General features: G+C 40.8%; 1 protein-coding gene across 8 annotated transcripts in view; it reads left to right on the forward strand.

Moving 5' to 3' along the window:
- The window catches only part of sorcs2 (sortilin-related VPS10 domain containing receptor 2), a 276,342-nt gene that overhangs the window by 238,076 nt on the left and 17,141 nt on the right, over nt 1-21,125 (forward strand). For all 8 annotated transcript variants that reach the window (XM_071478096.1, XM_071478090.1, XM_071478091.1 and 5 more), the window contains exons 7-12: nt 558-676; nt 8,050-8,139; nt 13,566-13,745; nt 17,257-17,403; nt 18,403-18,505; nt 21,031-21,107. In XM_071478096.1, the coding sequence (XP_071334197.1) occupies nt 558-676; nt 8,050-8,139; nt 13,566-13,745; nt 17,257-17,403; nt 18,403-18,505; nt 21,031-21,107 (716 nt within the window). The remainder of the gene's footprint in view (nt 1-557; nt 677-8,049; nt 8,140-13,565; nt 13,746-17,256; nt 17,404-18,402; nt 18,506-21,030; nt 21,108-21,125) is intronic.

Genomic DNA, 21,125 nt, shown 5'->3' on the forward strand with positions numbered 1-21,125 from the left:
CTCACCGTGTGTCTCTGTGAGGATAATCCCCTCTGGCCATTTGGATGCTAGAGCTGCTGTGGGGAAGCTGCTACATCATATAGAGTTTGGAAAATGATGTCCCCATTTTTCTATTTGCCTAGTTTTTCTCTTGTTCTCTACTGCTTCTTCCTCTTTTCTGTCTCTATCTGTCATAGGCTTGTTTATGGTTAATGCACTTTTTTGTAAACTGAAAATGTGAACTCATTTCTTGTTAATCTTGATCCCTTTCTCTCTCACTGTCACCACTAAGCATGGCAACCAGTTTGGTTTGTTTTACAAAATATAGGCAAAATAATAATATATGGTAAAATGGAAATATTCCAAATCTAGATACATTCATTTAGCAAAAATATATCCTGGAATGTAAGTGGAAATGTCTTTAAAGTACATTCTATATCATATGTATGACAGTTTCGAGTGTGTAAACCAATGCAAATGCACATGGAACATATGAAACTAACATTTTTTTTACATTTCTTCTTCAAATTTATCAACAGTAACCTTTCTTTTTTGTTTGTTGCTGTGTGTCCCTACAGGTTACCTGTATGTTACCTGTCTCATCCAGAACTGTTCAGACAAAATGGTGACAGCTCAGTTTCTTGGCAAAATCGACTACAATTCGTTGTTGGTGCAGGACGACTACATATTTGTGAAGGTAAACATTCAAAAGTACCAGAGTATTAGAATGAACCTGTTGACATCTTAACAATGCAAATGAATGTCCCTACTACCTTCCCTGTGGGCCACTGACATCGTTAAAGGTTGATACTGAGTTGGATGTAGGTTGTGACTTTGGTTGACCGAAATGAAACATCAGGACAACATCTAAAGCCAACATCAACCTGACATAGAATATTGACAACAGCTGATGTTAATATTTTGTTGGTTTTAAGTCAACGTCATATTGAGGTAGAATGATAACATTAGCCATGAGGTATGAAGACCAAATCCCAATGTCCGCTTAATGTCATAATGTTTATGTCCTCACAACTTGAAGTTCCAACAGCGTTAGACGTTGATATTTGGTTTCAAGGTGCGGTGTTAAGTAACCAAAACCGTCATGCAAATGTCTCATGCCAATGTTATGTCGACGCACACCATGCATGATTAAGAATACATTCAATGCAGATCCTGCCTGCTTTATTACACCTAAATGAACTTACTTTCATTCTTAATTTTGTTTGAAATCTCAATCTCAGGACTCAATTAATTTGTCTAAAAAATCTGTATATGTGAAGCATCCCCACTGAAGGTGACACCTCAATATTAATTATTGTAATTAATGGAAGTGCTGAGTGCTTCACAAAATAAGGACCATATTTCTCAATAGAATGTGCATTTTCATAGAAAATGCATGATTGCTTCAAATGGCCACTTGAAGCTGTAGCAGCACTCTTCAAGTTTAAACACCAATAAAGGACCCTCAAAGACCAAAAATGGCTTCCACATCACTCATTTGTTTACAATCTTATCTCTTTTAGTGACATTAAACGGGTTAGGGTGATTTTGAACCTGTAGCAAGAGCTTGAGTAGAATAGTTTCCACACTCCAAACACAAAGGAAGACATTCCAACTTTAAGAAACTTTAAGAACCGCAGTTAATGAGAGCTTGACTGTGGGTTACCTGTCAGTTAAGGTTTAAGCCTCATATAAGAAAGCTCAGTTGAGTTAGTATTAGTATTTTAAAGCTTGAAAGTATGCCAGAACTATAAGTTTAGATTAAAGTTGAGTGGATTAGAAGAAAGGTGAGTGTGTCCTGATGAGTCTGAGTCAGTCCCATTCATTTTAAAATTAATTAATAAATATTAATATAAAATCAATCATAAGAGATATTGTCACTGAAAGCAATGCAAAACAAACAACCATTCACACTCACATCCACCTCTACGGGCGATTTAGCATCTCCATGCATTTCATTCGACTGTAGGATACGTTGGCCCAGAAAGGACAACACAATGCAGAAACCGCAACACAAATGCAAATGCTACAACATAAATGCATAAGCCACAACATGAATACAAAAGCCACAACATGAATACAATAAGCCACAACACTAACACAAGAACCATAACAGGAATGCAAAAAGCAACAACACAAATGCAAAGGCCACAAAATGAATACAACAGCCACCACACAAATGCAAGAAGTTACAACAGAAATGCAAAAAGCCACAACATGAATGCAAAAGCAGCAACACAAATGCAAAAGCAGCAACATAAATGCAAATTAAGCCACATTGGAAGTTAAGATACAACGGAAATGAGCAGCGGCTCATCTACACTATTACTATAGCCACTGCTTAACAACATGTAAACAGCTGCTGAATTAGTGGAGGTCACTAAAAGGAGCAGTGAGTGCTGGAGCAGAACTAGTGTCAGTTCAAATGTACAGCAGGTAGTTAGTCACTGTGATGAAGAAAACAGCAGGATTAACTGGGTTAAGATTGAGCAGCAATGATATAAATGGGGTGGACAAAATAATAGAAACACCTGGACACCACAGCGAGTGTCCTTATGTAACAGTAGTTTTGTGTTGGCGTCGGTTCCAAATATCAGTTATCGATCTTCTTGATCACTAATAATCGGTATTGATATTGGCCGTGAAAAAAACATATTGGTCGGCATATTGCTTTCAGGTTGTCCATCCGTCTCATTCTCATGGACGCAATATCTCAGTAACACCTAGATAGAAATTCTTCAATTTGGCACAAACATTCGCTTGGACTCAAGAATGAAGTGATTAGATTATGTGGTCAGAGGTCAAATGTCAAGATCGTGGTGACCTCACAAGACACGGTTCTGGCCTTGTGAACGCGATAGTCTGAGTAGCGGAGGCATACAACCGCAAGACAGTAATTCTAGTTTGATTCTATATTAATACTGTGAAAGTATTAAAGTATGACAAAATGCTCACAGCTTATGTTCAGAAACTGTGTCTTAAAAGGAGCAGTCATGACTTCTGGAACAACAAAGCAGTCACCGCTCTTAGCTGTGCACTCAGCATGGCCCACCTGGACCCACCATCCAACCTTGCAAGATTTGGTTTCTCTGAGTGTTGAAATCTGCTATATTTTTATTTGTTCATTTAGAAAACACATAACACTAAAAATCACACATATATCTTCTTATGGATATCAAAACTTGAACTAAAACACTGGAAAAGTGTGAAATATTGGACCTTTAATACTATTGAGTTCCACCTTTAAATGTTCTATATGTTTCTGAAACCTATATCTCCCCTGTTATTTGTTTTCATTCGGCATTTGTGCATATTGTGTTGCTTCTGTCAGCGCGTCTATTCAGTTGACTGTTTTTGCATGCAGAACTGGGACTGCAGCTTTCTGTCCATTTTACAGATAAACTCTGCCCCTCAGATAACATACAGGACAGTCTACTTGGAATGGAAAAGAATAGCTGTTTAGGACAGTCTGCAGAATTAATCTTGACTTCTCCATAATTGACTTGCCATGCAGTGCAGTCCTGTGCACTCTGAAGAGGCTAGAAGCTGAATCCCATTTGCATGTGATAACAGCACAATTTACATTAACAGGTATAGTGTAGAATCCCTACAGATTGATGGAGGAGTTGTATCTTGTTTGTGTGTGTGTGTGTGTGTGTGTGTGTGTGTACAGTATAAGAACATGTGTATGCATGTGTGTTGACCGTGTGTGCAACAATAGACAGGTCCATCATCCTCCATGGATTAACCTCCATGGATTAACATTTCCAGTATTACTTACCCAGTCATGTCAGATGTAGGAAAAATTTGCACATGAAGAGGAAAAAAAACTGTAATGGTAAGGATGCCATGAATAATTGCCATCACTCCAGATAAAATATTATAAAATATGTGAATTTACTGTGATAAACTATCATTTGCCATCTAGCTGTATTCTGCTGCTTATCCGTGTCTGGGTTGCAGGGGCAGCTCCTTGCCAGTAGCTGAGAATGCCTCTCTGTTTGGACTGAGAGTGAGCTGCTAGCCACCATGCAGACTGGTAAAATGGACCCATCAGGTCTCATCCTGTCACTGACGGAGCCTCTGAGTGATTGCTCCGATCAGCAAATGCCTTTTTCAGCACCCCGACGCAGCAAATGGCATGACTGCTGTGCTTAAACCCCTTTCCCGCTGGACCGGGAGGCAGAGCAGTATGGCTATAGTGGGCTTAACTTGAAGTGGGCGTAACGCTTAAGTGGGTGTAACTGTAACTCTAAGTGGGCATAATTGTAAGTATTGCAGCCTGCAAATGGATCCTTTTGACCCATCACCTGTAAGAAGACCTTGATTTGTATAACTGGAGTTCCCCTCTAATGAAGTGGTGTCGTTAATTTCTAATTCCGCAATTTACATACCTTTCTGTCACCTTTACTCTTTATTAGACTACTACTGTTTTGGAAAGCCTGATAATCAGTTCCATCATGATGGTTTATTTGATCAATTAATATGATTGATTGATTAATTTTTTATTTATATAGCACATTTAAAACAACCTCAGTTGACTAAAGTGCTGTAAAGAAAGTACATTAACAATTTTAACACAATAAATTAAAAGTAGCAAGAAAACAGTAAAAAAAATAAAACATTTAAAGGTTCATTTAAAAGAACAATATGCAAAAAAATAAAAGAATAAAAAAATAAAATAAATGTATCATACTCAACCAGAGCTGAAAGCCAGTGTAAAAAGATGCATTTTAAGAAGTTTTTTAAATTGTTCATAGTCCTGGGCAGATCTCACATGGAAAGGGAGGTTGTTCCAGAGCTTTGGGGCCGCAACTGAAAAGGCCCTGTCCCCTTTGTCTTTCAGCCTGGACCTAGGAACATGAAATAAAAGTTGGTTCGATGACCTCAAAGCTCTGGTAGGCGTGATATGAAGGAATGGGTTGGAAACCTGGCCCTCCAGGTGCTTACTGGAAATTAAGGCACGATAGAAATATGCATAGTCAGACACACACACACACACACACACACACTTCATTTCATCTCACATCACCAGAAAGTGATTCCTTTTGAAAGATTTTCATTATTTCATCACTGTTCAGCGTAAAAAAGCACGGTGGTGCTCTTTTCAATCACAAATGATGGTTATAATCACAGCTCAAAATCTGAACACCGCCGATAGAGGCTCAAAGCCCAGAATAGAAGCAGTGAATACAAAGCTCTCCATCAGCTTTTAAAAGCAGCAGCAGTAGTGCTCATCTTACCGAAAGCCAGCTGGTTGACAGGGGGTGTGCCACAAAGTGGCTTCCCGGCATCTGAGGCCCCCCCATTTGGGATATGACACGTTCAGCTCTGGTTTAAGTCACTGTCAGTCACCCTTGTTGGTTCTCTCACTGAGCTTCCTTTGCTGAGGTGTAGCCTCAGCTGTTTAGGTATTCTGGTTCAGCATCCTGTAAGCTTTCTGATCAGGTCTCTCAGCAGGGGGCTGGCATGATTCAGCCTTTTACCCTCAGGTCCCAGTTTGTGAGGTGGATGCCAAGGTCTTTGCAGGAGAGAGGTTTCTTTGCACTTTACTTTGAGCAATGTGTGACTCACCAACAGCAGATGGTAAACTCTGCTCCTTACTCCAATGACTGCACATTGGTTGATGTGTTAAATGGAACTGCAATTATATACAGTAGCTCTTTTCTAGTCATATTGATCTCTCAAAGCGCTTTACTATATGAGCCACATTCAGCCATTCACACACACAGTCACACAGCACTTACATCTGCACACAGAGTACTTCTACCATTCACACACACTCATACACTGATGGAACAGCCATCAGAGGCGAATTCAGTATCCTGCTGAAGGACAATTTAATATGCAGATTGGAGGAGCCGGGGATCCACTGACCTTCTGATTAGTGGACAGCCCACTCAAATTCCTGAGCTACAGCTGCCTTGGATTGACTGGTTTATATTATTATTTTCTTCTCTGTCTACACCGGGGGTCGGCAAGTAAGTTTGGCCTCACGCCAATTTTTTCCTAACCCATTACATGTTGGGCCAGAACATAGTCAAAGGCTAATTTTAAGAAACTGATAAAGATGCAACTTAACCTTACTTTATTGTGTGGCCACAGTCACATATGTTTGACTGATTCAATGAGCTGGTGTTATTTTTTCACATCACATCATATGATTGCTATTTCAAGCAAGAAAGCAACAGAACCTTTGGAACTTCCTGTCAGAAATTCCCATAATAAAAGCTATAAGCTTGTTTGAACAATAGAACTGCAGGAAAACAAGCATTCTTGTGCTTTTATTTTGTTGACAAAATCGCTAAAGAGGTAGTCATTCGGAGATCTATCGTAAAACCGGTCACTGTGCGCTGCTCCAGATGTGACATGGTTGTGCCTGTCATTCAGTCTCGTGGACAAAAGTATAATAACCATCTGCAGTTGGGAGGAGATTCTCTATTTCGACATTAGCTGCATCTTAATGTGAAACTGTCAGTTCAATATTGTAAGATAAAAAAAAATCTGATTATCAAAATAATCTGGCGGGCCAGGTATTATTGCCAGTTGCCAAACACGGGTCTACAGGAAAAACTAGAGACCATGCTGTGATGAGATCACACCCGTTAACATGTTGGCATTCCCCACACCCTTCTTCGAACTCATCCTGCATTTTGATCTGAACTACACTCCTGTAAAGACTCCATCTTGCAGGTTGTGATGCTATCTGCCCACAGCTAGACAGACAGAGACACCCGACATAGTACTGTGAAAGCTCCTGCTATAGTAGGTGTCTCCACACACACACACACACACACACACATACAGACACACACACACAAAGTGAAAGCAATGCCAGCCAGCTGGTAAACACTGAAATGTCATTCTCTCAGTTTCCTGGTGCCCTGTTTTTCTGGAGCCCAATGGCCCTGACTCAACAGTCTGTTTTATTTGAAATGGATTGTCCTTATATAGCACACAAACTGCTCGACCTCCTGGGCCACAGCCCCCCCAGTAACATTCAGTTTGCAAAGTTATTTGTTTGATTTAAACACGGCGTAAAAAAGGTCATAAAAATCTTAATAAATACGGTTGATAGAAGTTGTATACATTCAGTCATCTTTTTCAGCTGTTATTATTTTTGTCATTTTTCTTTTACTATGAACTGGAGCTCCATTATTTGATTACCAGAAAATTAAAATCTGCAACTATTTGACAATTAAAGGTCCCATATTGTATAAAGTGTGATTTCCATGTCTTTTTGATTATAAAGCAGGTCTAGGTTCTATATTAATACTGTGAAAGTATCAAACATAGAGAAACGCACACAGCCTGTATTCAGAAACTTTCCCTGAAAACGAGCCATCAGGACTTCCTTAAATTTGTGATGTCATAACTAAGTAATCACCAAGCCGAGCCCACCCAGATCCACCATCCAGCCCTGCAGGATTTGGTTTCTCTGAAATGGTACAGACTTGGTATGTTAACGAAAACTGAATATTTTTATTCAATCACTCAGATAGAAGTGAGCCAATCAGAAGAGAGACTCAGAGCCTCACTGACCTGTTGTCACTAGAGATTCAGAGAGAAGCCTGAGAGAGTAAAACTACACTGAAAATGTTTTAGTACTAAATATATCTTCTTATGGACCAACATTTCACATAAAACAACGGAAAAGTGTAAAATAAGGGACATTAAAGTCAATTTTAAAACAAAAATGCCAAAAATGTGATAATTTGCAGATTCCTTGAATATTGAATATTTTTGGATTTTGGTCACACAAAACAACTGTTTCATGAAGTGTTCCTGGGCTTAAAAACATTGATAAGCATTTTTCACTGCTTGTTGACAATTCATAAACAAAACAGTTGATTGATCAATCAAGAAAATAACAAGCAAATTAGTCAATATTGGAAGTAAATGTATAATGAAACCATTATTTTGTGTGTTTGAAAAATTAAGTGCTGAAATGCAGCAGTCAGACACAAGCTCGTACTAGTAGAAAGTATTTGTAAAATTTTGGATAGTGTGCAGATTGTTGCTATATGTCATGTCATGTGTGGCTGATTTTATTTTTTGTCCCTTTCCCAGGTCACCACAGGGAATCGAACCAAGCACTATGTGTCCTATCGGCGCAACGAGTTTGTCCAGATGAGGTTTCCCAAGTATGCCTTGCCAAAGGTAGAGCACAACTTCAACTTGTTTTTGCAAATGTATTTATCACTTCTGAAAAAGAAGTACAAAACACTTAGCTAAAGATGCACTGCAGGTGGACAGAGGTAAATGTATTTATGTGCCATTCAAAGTTCATATGGTGGTCAAAGAAGAGCTTTTTAGGCTCGTTTAACATTTACTGCTAAGGGACCAATAAACTTTGTAAACTTTTACTTTCTCAGAAATTTGTTTGTTAGCTTGTAACTGGCAGTGGCTGACACAGTGTTAGTGGCTGTGCTCGCTCTCTGTACTGACAAGCTTTCGGTGACTGGTGGTGGTGAATGAGCTGTGAATATCAAGGTGGTTAGCGTTAGAGGAAACTTCTAAATCTGCTTATATGAGACTGTCATTGATTCACTGCAGTTCCAAGGTGGAAATACACAGTCCTGGTGTTGTATTTCACTCATTGTATGTCTGTCTTATGTAAAAAACATCATATGGACATGTTAAGAAGGTTAAAAACTAACTTGATTTTCATTGGAAGGGGTGTTTAAATGTTCCTCAAGAAGCCAGTTTATTCATTTGAGGGAGAAATAGCTTTCCCCTCACTTGAGGTATTCAAACCTACAGCTCTAAATCCCTACTGTTCTACTTCGTCGTTGTTACAGTGGTTTTGTATCTTTACTCAAATTAATGCCAGTACAGGGGCACCTTGGTGGCTCACCTGGTAGAGCGTGTACCATTAAGGCTTAGTCCTAACCACAGCGGCCCAGGGTTCGAGTCCGACACCCACTCTCTCTCTCTCTCCCCATTTTTCCTGTCTCTCTCTCACTGTACCTATAAATAAAGGCATAAAAAAGCCGGGAAAAAAATATTAATGCAAGTACTCGCCTGATACATGATGACGCTCATTAAATATTCACCATTAAGCATTGATCCAGTTGCATCCCATGTCACTGATATAGGCCGAGCTCCTCACCAGTAGGAGACTTTGCTGTCAGCATCGGCGACACAGGGCTGTTTCAGTGTCTCACTGAGTGCTATTGAACTCTGCTGATTGAATATGGAGCCCAGGGAGACGTTTTTTAGGTTTAAACTAAAAAAAGAAACTGGCATTGACGCTCTGTCAGAGAGAACTGTGGCATGTGTTTTGCACTAATACACACACACACACACATCTTATTCTGATCTTATTCCTCAGTTGCTTGACTACCTCAGCTACAGTACTTGATTGAATTCACACACACACATGCATACGCCCACATACTTGTTCTGATTTCAACAATTAGAGTTGATCGGGATCAGTTGATGAGGTGTGACAGGAAGGTGGTGGATAAATCGGTTTGTGTGTGTGTGTGTGTGTGTGTGTTTAGTTAAAGTATGCCCTAGTTGCTCCCTCTTTCTTGTCTCCCTCTCTCTCTACATGTGTCCTCTTACTTTGGTGAGCAGATAGGTCACACTCTTCAGCTTTTAGGTCGAGCGACACAGAGGGGAAGGGCGGCGGGGGGTTGGGGGTGGGGGTGGAGAGGGAAATATGAGATGGAGTGAGAGACGGTAGGGAGGAATCAAGGAGAAAGTGTGTGTGTGTGTGAGTGTGAGGGTGAGAGAGGGAGTGTTTCCATGTTTTTCCACTGTAAATAATTGAAAGGTTGAAGGATGAAAAATGCAGAGGCCATCAGAGAAAGCAGCTTGGCTCTGTCCTGCGAGACCTGACCTGAGTTATGGATTAACCGCACACACACATGCGCGCACACACACACACACACACACACACACACACATACACAACTTAGTGGGCTGTGAAATCACAGGTAATAAGTGTCCCCTTTTGCCATGTTTCCATCCTCTCTCTTGCTGTCTGTCACCCAGGATGTAATCACCTTTCTGTTTAACCAGCTACAATGCAGAGTCAGCTTCAGTGGACCAAATAGCATGTCTTGCTCAAGGGCACTGCAGCAGTGGAAGAAAGAGGAAATCTGTGTCACCAGAATATTGCCTGGAGCTTCGTATAGTTTAATCTTAATCTTCGTTAACATACCAAGTCTGTACCTCTACACACACCTGCAACAACAACAAACCCATGCCAAGATTATTGCGTGTTTACAGGTGTCACCATGTTTTATGACAGTGACCCAGTGTGTCTACATGGCAACGCTCCAAAAAAGCAGAAATTTTTTAACTGTATGGAATCAGCATATTCAGGCAATACTACGACTACATTTCCTGCTTGTATGAAGCTTTCTGTGTTTGGTACAGGAGTCAGTTGTAATTTGGAAGTTTGGAGTGTGGAAGTTCACCACAAAGCATTGCTGTGCTGCTGAAGTTTGCCAGGACTGACTAAACTACTAAGCTCTGTCCAATTAGCTGTACTTGCATTACAGACCAAACTCACACTAGAATTAGTGTATGCCTCCAGACTCACACTAGTCTCGGATTACATCCCTGTTAATCCAGAGTCGCATAAAATCTTAACCATTTGTGTCAAATTTTGTCACAATTGCTGTGTGAAATCTTCAGTGATGGCTAAAAAGTATTACGTGAGGTCACAGTGACCTTGACCTTTCACCACCAAACTCTAATCAGTTCATCCTTGAGTCCAAGTGGACATTTGTGCCAAATTTGAAGGGATTCCCTTGAGGAGTTCTCGAGATAATGTGTTCACAAGGCCAAAATCATGTTTTGTGTGGTCACCACGACCTTGACCTTTGACCTATGACCAATGTAATCAGTTCAACCCTGAGTCCAAGTGAACGTTTTTGCCAAATTTGAACAAGTTCCGTCAAGGCATTACTAAGATATCGTGTCCATGAGAATGGGCCTCAGGCATTGAATTGATACAAAAGATCTGTTTGCTCACTTTTTAACTACATCATTTGACCCTGTCTTAAAGATGGTACATTCAAGAATGTAACCAGAAGCCAGAAGAAATATTTCTGGAAAATAAAATGTGTTGGCCAACTGTATCAAAGACCTTGTTACAGAAATCAATGTGAATAATGACCAAGGAGTATGATGAGGATTTTAATATGATAAATGTGTGTGAAAGGAAATGAGCCTCATGCTGCTGAGAGAGGGTGAGAACACTGAAGAGGCTAATACATCACATGGCTGTGAGGGGAAATCTGTCATCAGATGCTGTCCATTTTGTTTTCAATGAGCAAGATGTTCCCAAAACCATTCTGACCAAGTGTGGGTGTGAGTTTAATCTATTGAAGGGAAGTCTGGAAACACTGCACTGTGTGTGAGCTTCCCCGCAGGAATATGAGAAATGACAAAGGGACCTCCTTATGTCAAGAGAGTATTAAAGTTTTAGCACGTGGAATAAAAAAGTAAAATTGATGCACACAGGAATTTGGTGAAAGATCAAAAGCACTCACAGGCAAGCACACGGCTGGAGACGAGCTTGGAGCCTAAACATTTTTCATGTGTATGACATGTTTCATCTTCATACATACAAACCATATGTCAAGTTAGGATTTCAGCCAGAGAGTAAAGAAGAATGCACTTTAAGTCAAACAGATAGCACTTTCAAAACACACTCGTTTCCAGACTGGTTTACTGTTACTTAAAAAATGTGACTCAAGTACAAGACAAATGTGTGTAAAAATGTATTCAGATACAAGTACAAAGTACATCAGTTAAAATGTACTCTGAGTAAATGTTACTGCATTATATTTTCAAAAGGAGGAGGGGGACATACCAGACGTGTATATGCATTGACATTTCATTGCATAGCCTATATATGCCAGCTGGCAGTTTATTAGGAACCCCTAGCTAAAACTAATGCAGTCTAATACAACAGCTCTGCAGTTTTAGTATAGCTGATTGTTTTCGAGAGTTGTTGATTCAACAGGTGTTTCTGTTACTTAGCCTCCCTTCTATAAATGGGACAAAAGAGTAGAAACAGAAGGAGTTCAATTGTAGCAATATTAAGCTACATACATCAAACAGCTACCGCTTCTTATAGAATAAACATAAGCAACATAAACTCCACAGGTTGCAGCTGACAAGTGCACACAACAACACTACGTTGCTCTGCAATGCAGTCGTAGTTGATGCTGTACAGCGTTGTACACACCTGTCTGGTCCCCCGACAATCTGCTCTAAATCCATCTTCTCTGCTAGTTCTCAGTCACGGCTGAGGGATTCACTGTTAATATTCTAGCATTTAGCATTAGCCAGACCCAGCATGCACCTGTTGGTCACACTACATGGAAGGTGTGTTCCAATCAGCAGCTTCTCTGCTGCAGCTGCTGTTTTGACTCTTTAGTTTGTGGCATTCTCACACAGTTAATCATCACGTCATCATGTGACTTTTGTTTCTACTCTGTAAAGATTTTGACTTTTAAATGTAGTGAAATAAAAAACTTGAGTTCAGAAACACTTAACAAGTAATGTTACAATTTTTTTAAAAATCATATAAAAGTAAAAGTATGCAAAAAACAAAAAATGTTGTTACAGTAAGAATAGTAAATGTAACTCGTTCCTCCCACCCCTGCTGATTACTATGATAAAAACAAGTGTTTAAGAGTAAGGATGTTTTCATGCGAAACCTACATGGACATGATTCTAAAATCTGCAAACAGAGTATGAGGCAAATTCAAAGCAAAAACTGTTAAGGGTTATGATTTTGAGCCACTCTGGATGAGGGGGGCTGACTGTGTTTTAACAATCCAAAGCACATGGTCTGAAGCGCACGGCACAAGCGCATTTAGGGCGTGTCAATATCACTTTTGCTATTTTAATGGCGGTAAAAACATGGCACATGGTTCAAAAGGGTTGTTCTTAAGGTCTTAATTATTCATGGAAGTGTTTTGGTCGTAACATACGATAAACCAATCAGAGTGCTGTGTCCCATTCCCTTTAAAAGCCAGGCGCTCTTGCACTCTGGTGTTTGTCACCAGAATGTTTCTCACGGCGTTTGTGACAGAATTAGATTGTCAGAAAAAGAACGCTCCGAGTTCTGTGGGCTGTATTTTTAATGTTCCATCTGACTCGTCCGAACATCTGAAGCACATTTTCAGCACACTTTGCTTGTGCGTAACAGGCAAGTTGTGCACCCGTCTATGTAGGGGCATGTTACTCTCTGGATCATGTGCCTTAAAATAAGAGTGAAATACTGTTTCTTTGTCTTTTACTTCTTCCGATTTCTTCTTGCCACCTGTCGTCACTTGCTGCTTTTATTTTTTTTCTGCTTTACCCTCCATTCGTTTTTCTAGTTTTCCTTTCCTTTCTTTTCAATGTCTAATGTCTTTTCATGTTTTTCTCTTCATATTTTTTTAAATGATCTCCCTGAAATATGTACGCTTGTCTCATCTGTTTTCATAATTAATCATAATTAAAATTCTGATGCCTTTACTGTTCTTTCATTCGCAGCTCCACTTATTCAGAAAATGCTGACTTCTCCTGTCTAACCCCCACTTCTCCCTCCATCCCTTCATCTCTGCCTCCAGGATGTCCAGATAGTGAGTACGGACGAGAGCCAGGTCTTCCTTGCCCTCCAGGAGTGGTACCAGTCAGATACATATAACTTGTACCAGTCGGACACCCAGGGCATCTACTACTCCATCGTCCTGGAAAATGTTCGCAGCACCAAGCAGCCAGAGGAGAACGTCCTCATTGACATCCTGGAGGTGAGATGGAATGGAAGTGTTGTAAGTGTTGGCTTCATACAGTATGTAAAAAATGACATTTATAGATTATAAGTGAACTTTAGTTTCAAAATAAATTCATATTCTGGGTAATTAGCTGGCTCCTTCTCCCCTGGGACTCTTCACGTCCACACAGTATTCTCTCTGAGTCTCAAACAGCCAATCAATGTCAAGCACTTGTCTGATTTACACTAGAAAAAGCCATAGCATTCTAACACAAAATCAGGACCCTTTTCATTTGTCTCAAGTCTTATGGCAATAACTTGAAATGAATGTTTTAATGATTTTAAATAATCTTTGTTTTGAATAAAATGTTCACAGAGGCTTCTGCTATTAAAATGTATAACTGAAAAGCCCCACAGTTTGAGGTTATTGAACCGATACTTTATTTTGTAATCGTTATAAAATTTTACCCCCGGATCTAGGTCATTTTCGGAACTCAATGATTTATGTTCTGTCAAATTTAGAAAGCTTGGATTTAACTCCTCGTATTTTTTTAAATAGATATTCTCAACGAAGGAATTCTCATTCTCAGAAAAATCATGACTCTCAGTTTTGTCAGTACTCTTGATCTGTCATGTTAGGAAAAAAAAAAGAAAACAGTTGTTTAGAAATAAGATTTACGTGAATATAATTTGCAAACTATGTTCTACCTCAGGGCCTGTTCCCTGACCTGATATGGCCAAAGTGAAATTAAAGATATTGTAAATTATCTTTTAACAGATGCTGTGTCACTGCAGGTCCCCTTTTCCCAATATGTCATAACCCAACCAGACTCTAAACTTTGTCACTTATATTGTTGCTTGAATTTAGTTTCGCTCTCTGAGGATATGACCATTCCTTCATCAAACGCTCGCTGACATACACACCAGCACCTTTAAGTTTTTTGGACTCTAAACCGCCAGGCGACCCCACTCTCTCTGCGTGGATCTCGGCCATAGGACATATCCGCTTGGATAAAGGAACACTGCCTTCAACTAAACCTCTCCAAGACTGAACTCCTAGTCATCCTGGCCAATCATCACGATATCAATATCGAAATTGCCTCTTCATTAAAACCTGGGCGCCATGTTTGGCAGCCCGCTGTCCTTCTCTGACCATGTTGCATCTGTCTCCTGGTGGTGCCGCTTTGCTCTATACACCATCAGAAAAATCAGGCCTCACCTAATTCAGTACATCTCCCAGCTTTTGGTCCCGGCCATGGTTATCTCTGCCCCTTGCCTACTACATTGCTCTTCTGGCAGGGCCTCCCTTCACTCACAGTGAAACCCTTGCTGATGGTTCAAAAATGCGGCAGCCCATCTAGTCTTCCATCAGCCCTAATGTTACACGTTACACTTCCTGCCTGTCAGGTCTGGTCCCGCTCACCAAGGTTGTTTTCAGTTTTTTTGTCCATTTTGTGTTATTTCCTGTTTCATTTTCATATGTCTAACATTTCCCCCTTGTTTCAGATTTACACTTGCTGCCCTTGTGTGTTTCCCACTTCTGTGATTGTCCACAGCCTTATGCTCCTTCTCGATGATTGGAAAATAATGTTTTCCACATAAGTTTACCTTAAAATCAGATTATGTAACTCATGGATTGTTGAGTGTGCTTATTGTTAGACTGGTGACAATGATGTTGACATTCAGTCTGCCCAGTCAGAGCGACAGGAGTAGGCGGCGAGCCACGAGGTGTCGCGGAACATTAGCAAGAGGCAGAGCAGCTGTAGCAGCAGCATGAATAGCCTCCTCACAGTTATGACTTCATCCTCTCATGTTGAATCAAAGGCAGAGTGGATGCTACAGTGACTCACTTTCGCCTGAAGTGGTGTTACAAGACTGGACCCGCCGAGGTTAGCTGGTTAGAATGCTAACTTCAGTAGATATCTCTTACACACAATACATCGGGCAAAACTATATTTCTAATATATTCTTCACATTCTGTTTGTCTTTCTTCACTTTGTTTTTTTTTTTTTTTTTTTGAAAGAGCAATTGTGGGAGAAAGAATAGACGGTGAACCACACAGCAAAGGCCCTCACCACAGAATCCTCCTCCTCTTACATCACTCGCTCAGGGCGAGAGGAGAAACAAACAACATGCAGGGGATGGTTAAAGGCTTAAGGCAAAAGGACCAGAAAGTGAAGAGAAAAGATGAAAGTGTTGAACAGAACGTGCAGACAGAAAGGAGAGGAGCCCAAATCCAGAGAGAAGATGCTTTTATTTAAATAATTACATATTTTTTTCAATCTTTAAACACCAGTGCTGTATAATAGATAGTAAATGGAGTCTGGGGAGTCTGCAGATCGAGACATGTCTGACATGCTGTCTGGCCCTGTTTAAATGTCGGTCTGTGTTGTCTTCATCGCTGTCTCTTCAGAGACTGTAGCTAGCAGTGTCACAGCCACAAAAACCATGCAGTATGCATTAATTTCAGTATATTAAACCTCTCCCTGCACATTCTGTGTCAGTGGTCTGCTTTCAGCCTCTTAGTCAATGCATTGCTCTGGAGTGTCTTGCTCCATGGGTAATCAGGTTTCAACCACTGCTGAAAATTAGGGGTCATTCTCTCATGTTCTGGTTAATATTCTAATGTACAGTAGTTAGTTCAAAGTAAAGTTGCAATCCAGTTAAAACAACTAGACCCTGAGCCGTCTGTAGCTGGCAGCCACGGGGCGATGAAAATCAGACGTGCAGATGCTGCAGCGCTGCTACTGCCAGCTCTATCTGCTTATGTAAGAGTTTATAGATAATGAGGCAGAAAGTGAGACAAAATAAGGCCTTATCAAACTCCATTATTCAAATGAAATAACAGATACAGAGTTTCCTCATCTGACTTGCATCGTCTGATGTGTATTCCAGAAAAAAAAGGATTCTCACTAGAAATCTAGGAAAGCCTCTTTTATTTTCTTTTATAATTAACTCTGATTTCTTTCTTAGTGCTAAGATCACCAGTGGATTTGCCAACTTCATTTAATCTTTATGTGAAGAATTAAGTCTTTCCACATCTTGTTCTCCACCAGCTTGTCCACAACGTGATTTGTCTGCTTCACTGTGACACATCCCTGATTTTTATTTGGGTTTGTTCCTTTTAATGTTGACTGTACCATCTTTAATAATTTTATCAGAAATCGTCTTTTATTATTGGTTTATGTTAAGAAAAATGTATAATTTTTAAGTGCAGTTCCTGGATTAAAGTGAGACTATGTAACATTTCATTCTGTTGAAACTGACACATGAGCAGTAAAACACAACTCTATACACAAAAAGGGGTCTGCCGTTGAAGATTTAATTTGTGTGGTATGAGCAGTAGCTCATAGTGGCTAATGTTAGCGAACTTAAGAGGCTATGTAACTCACAGTTTTATGACTTTGCTGATATACTTGTGCTACTATTTTTTGTTTTTTTTTAGATTTTAGAATTTATGATTTCATCACTGCACCTTTTGGCCGCTGTGGCCAGATAATGTTTTGCAAGGTTAACCCTAGGTGTGGCAAATCCACCTCGTTCTCCAGGTACGTGGAATCAAAGGCGTCTTCCTAGCCAATCAGAAGATCGATGGCAAAGTGATGACGCTCATCACCTATAACAAAGGACGAGACTGGGAACCCTTGGCTCCACCTACCACTGACATGAATGGCAAGCCGATTAGCTGCAAAGCAGTAAGTACAGACCCCTTTTTAGTTGTTGACTTTATTTACACTGAGTGTGTTTTTTCTGTGATATGAACAATATAGCTCCAGTGAAATGCATTACATCCTTGATGTAATGTAATGATGAACCATGAATTGTAACAGTTTCCCATTATACCGCCACTACATAAAATGTTCAGGCTTTGTCACTGCACTGCTGTGATGCAGTTGCAGACCATCTGTCCAAACACTGAGGCCTCTTGACCAGGTTGTTCCAGGAGTGTGAACACAAAGTAGGAGAAGGAAGAGTGAGTGTTGCGCTTTGAGGAATGTGTGCAAGATGCCTGCCAAGCTTTTCCATCTATCTCGTCAAGGTTGTTACAGCAAGGGTACGCAACAAAGAGCAATGACTGCAGTCTGATATCCATACGTTGCACCACACAGTGCAGATGAAAGCTTTATTTCAAACACTGACACACACATCAGCTCACTGATATCACTGAAGTCGAGGTACTAGATGTAATGTGTCACTGGAGCAGGCAAACATGGTCAGCTGTATCCATGGCAGAGACTGGATGAGAGTCATGACCTCTTCTATGAACAAGAGCAGTTTAATGTCTGAATATGATGTGTTTTACAAGTGACAAAAATATGAAGAGAGGTGAATGCAAAGTGGCATTTAAAAATGGGATTTTCTTTTTAGTCACCAGCACAGCTGTACACCCTGCTACAGTGTACACCAGGTCAGTGTGGAAGTCAGTGTGAGCAGATCAGCTTCTGACAAATGGTTGTGTTTGTCAATGTCGTGCCTCCCATTAGAAATGCATTCACTCCCCTTACGTTTCACGAAGCTAAATTTGATCAACAGCACTGAGACCTCCATAGAGAACTGTATTTGCAGTAGGACTATCAGGTATCTGTATGGGAGGACTCATTTAAAATGACTACTAATATGATGATCGTGAGTGTTTTCATTTCACCTATCATTTAACTGAAGTACTCAAAGCTTCTTGTGACTCCCTTCTGCAGCCGGACTGCCATCTCCACCTGCACCTGCGGTGGGCGGACAACCCCTACGTCTCTGGGACTGTCCACACCAAAGACTCTGCTCCAGGTCTCATCATGGGTGCCGGTGAGTCCTCAGAGCAAAAATTACCTCATTTATTTAGTTAATCAGTTATTTTACTGTTGACAATATAGCAGGTGGAGATCTCTAAAAGTATTTCTAGTTTTTGAGTATTGGGTGTTGTACACCTTTTAGGCCACAATAGTGCAGGGCACACTAACATGATATGTCGGTATTAAGTGAAAATTAAACAGTATGCTTCATTATCTTCCAAAAATATGAAGCTACAAGCATCATAAAGCTCAGTCAATAATTATTTTTACTTGTGTGGCAATTGTGTTGATGTGTGTATTTTTACAGCACATAAACAAAACTCTGCCAACTTGTGTGTTGTATCATCACAGTAACAGCGAATAAAAACTAACCAGGAAGTATTTAAAGCAAAGTGCAAAGCAATTATTAACACTAACAGACAGTAAACATCTAAATTACACATAATGCAGCATCTAGTTTCTTCGAAGTCTCTGTGTCTGTGCTGGGACTCAGATCATTCAGGGTGTGGGAGACCACATGTTCCTTTGTTCTACAGACAAAGGAAGGGCCCTGTGAACATCATCCCCCATAATCCTCCACTTTTCACACCTGTGGAGGACCTGCCCTACTGACTCTTACAGTGTAAATAAGAGTCAGTGTTGATTGTTGTCATTCAGCTACACCACTGTTGCGCAGCAACTCCACCATCACATTGTTTACACCAGGAACCAGCTGATCACACTGAAACCAGTTGGCATGGTGACCAGAAGAACGGACTCCCTCTCATGCCTGGCTCAGACTACAGTAGTTTTAAAAAACGATTTTGAAATTGGGTTGTATCACCCATAAGGAGAAATTTAACAGATTATGTTCTCTATAGTCTCAAACATACACACGCTACAATCTTTGAAAATAATGGCGCGTCAAAAACTACAGGATATTATTAAGACTATCCTGCCAGAGCATTGCTCCTCCTGAATCTAAGGTTCGACAGTCTGTCAGAGCCTCCTTTCCAGCACCCAGGTACAGGCTTTCCCTGGGAGGCTTAAGTGTGATACCCCGATACACCCTCCAGTCCCCTTTCTTGAAAATGGGAACCACCAGTCTGCACTCCACAGGCACTGTCCCCAACCTCCATGTGACATTGAGGAGACATGTCAACTAAGATAGACCCGCAGTGTCCAGAGCCTTCAGTTCTGACCCTCACCAATGGTCATGAGCTGTGGGCAGTGACTGAAAGAATGAGATCGGGGATACAAGTGGCTGAAATATGTTTCCTCCACAGGGTGGCAGAGCTCAGCCTAAGAGAGAGAGCTCTGACAACCAGAAGGAGGTCAATATGGGTTGTCTTCTTCAGAGAGAAGTGGACATGAGATTTTAACTTTGTGTTTTGTACGTCAACCGTAGTATGCAAGCTAACGTTAGGCCGGAGACACACTGGATGCATTGTGTGCATGGCAGCTGCCGAACATCTTGGTTTTCTTTTCAAATCTAGAAGTTCAGCGTCTCGCCTATTTTTCAGGCATGACGCAAGTTCATCAGCAAAAATAGACAGAGAAAAGACCCGTTGACAGTGGGAATGCATACACGGTGGCGATACAGACATAGTGAGTCAAGTGAGGCAGTAAGGATGCAGTCGACTTTTTTCCCCCACACCTCTTCCCCCACATGCAGCGATTATGTTAACTCAGCCACTAACATATTGGCTGTGTATATGGATGGTGTAACAGTGGTGATGAAGATGACGCTTGCACTACAGAGGTGACAGATGCTAGCTTCTGCAGAGGCACCCAGTCAGAGAAGGGATGCCTCTCCCTTCCCAGCTGACGTGGAATAGACTGAGAGGGAATGGTGAATGAAGCCTGCTCTTCCTTACCCACCACACATGAGGGCAAACAGAAGTGGTCGGGTGGCATGAGGTTCCCTAGCCTGCACAGGATAGCTGCAGAAATCCTGAAATGGACAGATCCCATTTCTACACATTAAGGCCTGTCATGTGCTGGGGACCCTCAGCGGACAGGATGTCCAAGGGGGCCCCGCTCAAGGACAAGTGGAGCATCGCACCAGACATGGACGCACTCAGCTGCTCAGCTGTGAGTGGATGCCTTTGTCCACCCGGTGTGACGCTCAAGCATTCTTCTTCCATGTGTATATGTGCACATGTGCATGCATACACATACATACCTGGATGCACTCTTACTGCCCCTATCATATTTAATAACGGCATAACATGTTACTGCCAGTGAAAAATAACATCATGGAACTATTGGTTGCATTTTTCATTGAACCTCTGGCAGGTTTAGTATTATAAACCCCTCATCTTCACTTCTTTCAATCCATTATCTGATCAGCACTTATAGTGAGATATCTGGTTACTCCATCAACTGGACAAAATCTGAGATTCTGCCTTTAAGCAAATGGGATGCTGAGGCTGGGGATGCCCTGTTCAAACGAATAGTAAAATCTGTCATATATCATGGAAATCACCTTTCTCCAAATCTCATATCTCATTTGATCCCCTGCCTGATGAAACTTTCAATCCTTCGTCTTTCCCTCAGGTAACCTCGGCTCCAAGCTAGTAGAGTATAAAGAAGAGATGTACATCACTTCAGACTGTGGGAAGACATGGAGACAGGTATATCATGTCCTCCCT

The sequence above is a fragment of the Trachinotus anak genome, unplaced genomic scaffold (genome assembly GCF_046630095.1).
Source record: "Trachinotus anak isolate AG129_WGS33_773 ecotype Australia unplaced genomic scaffold, CSIRO_AGI_Tana_v1 ptg000005l, whole genome shotgun sequence".
Taxonomy (NCBI): domain Eukaryota; kingdom Metazoa; phylum Chordata; class Actinopteri; order Carangiformes; family Carangidae; genus Trachinotus; species Trachinotus anak.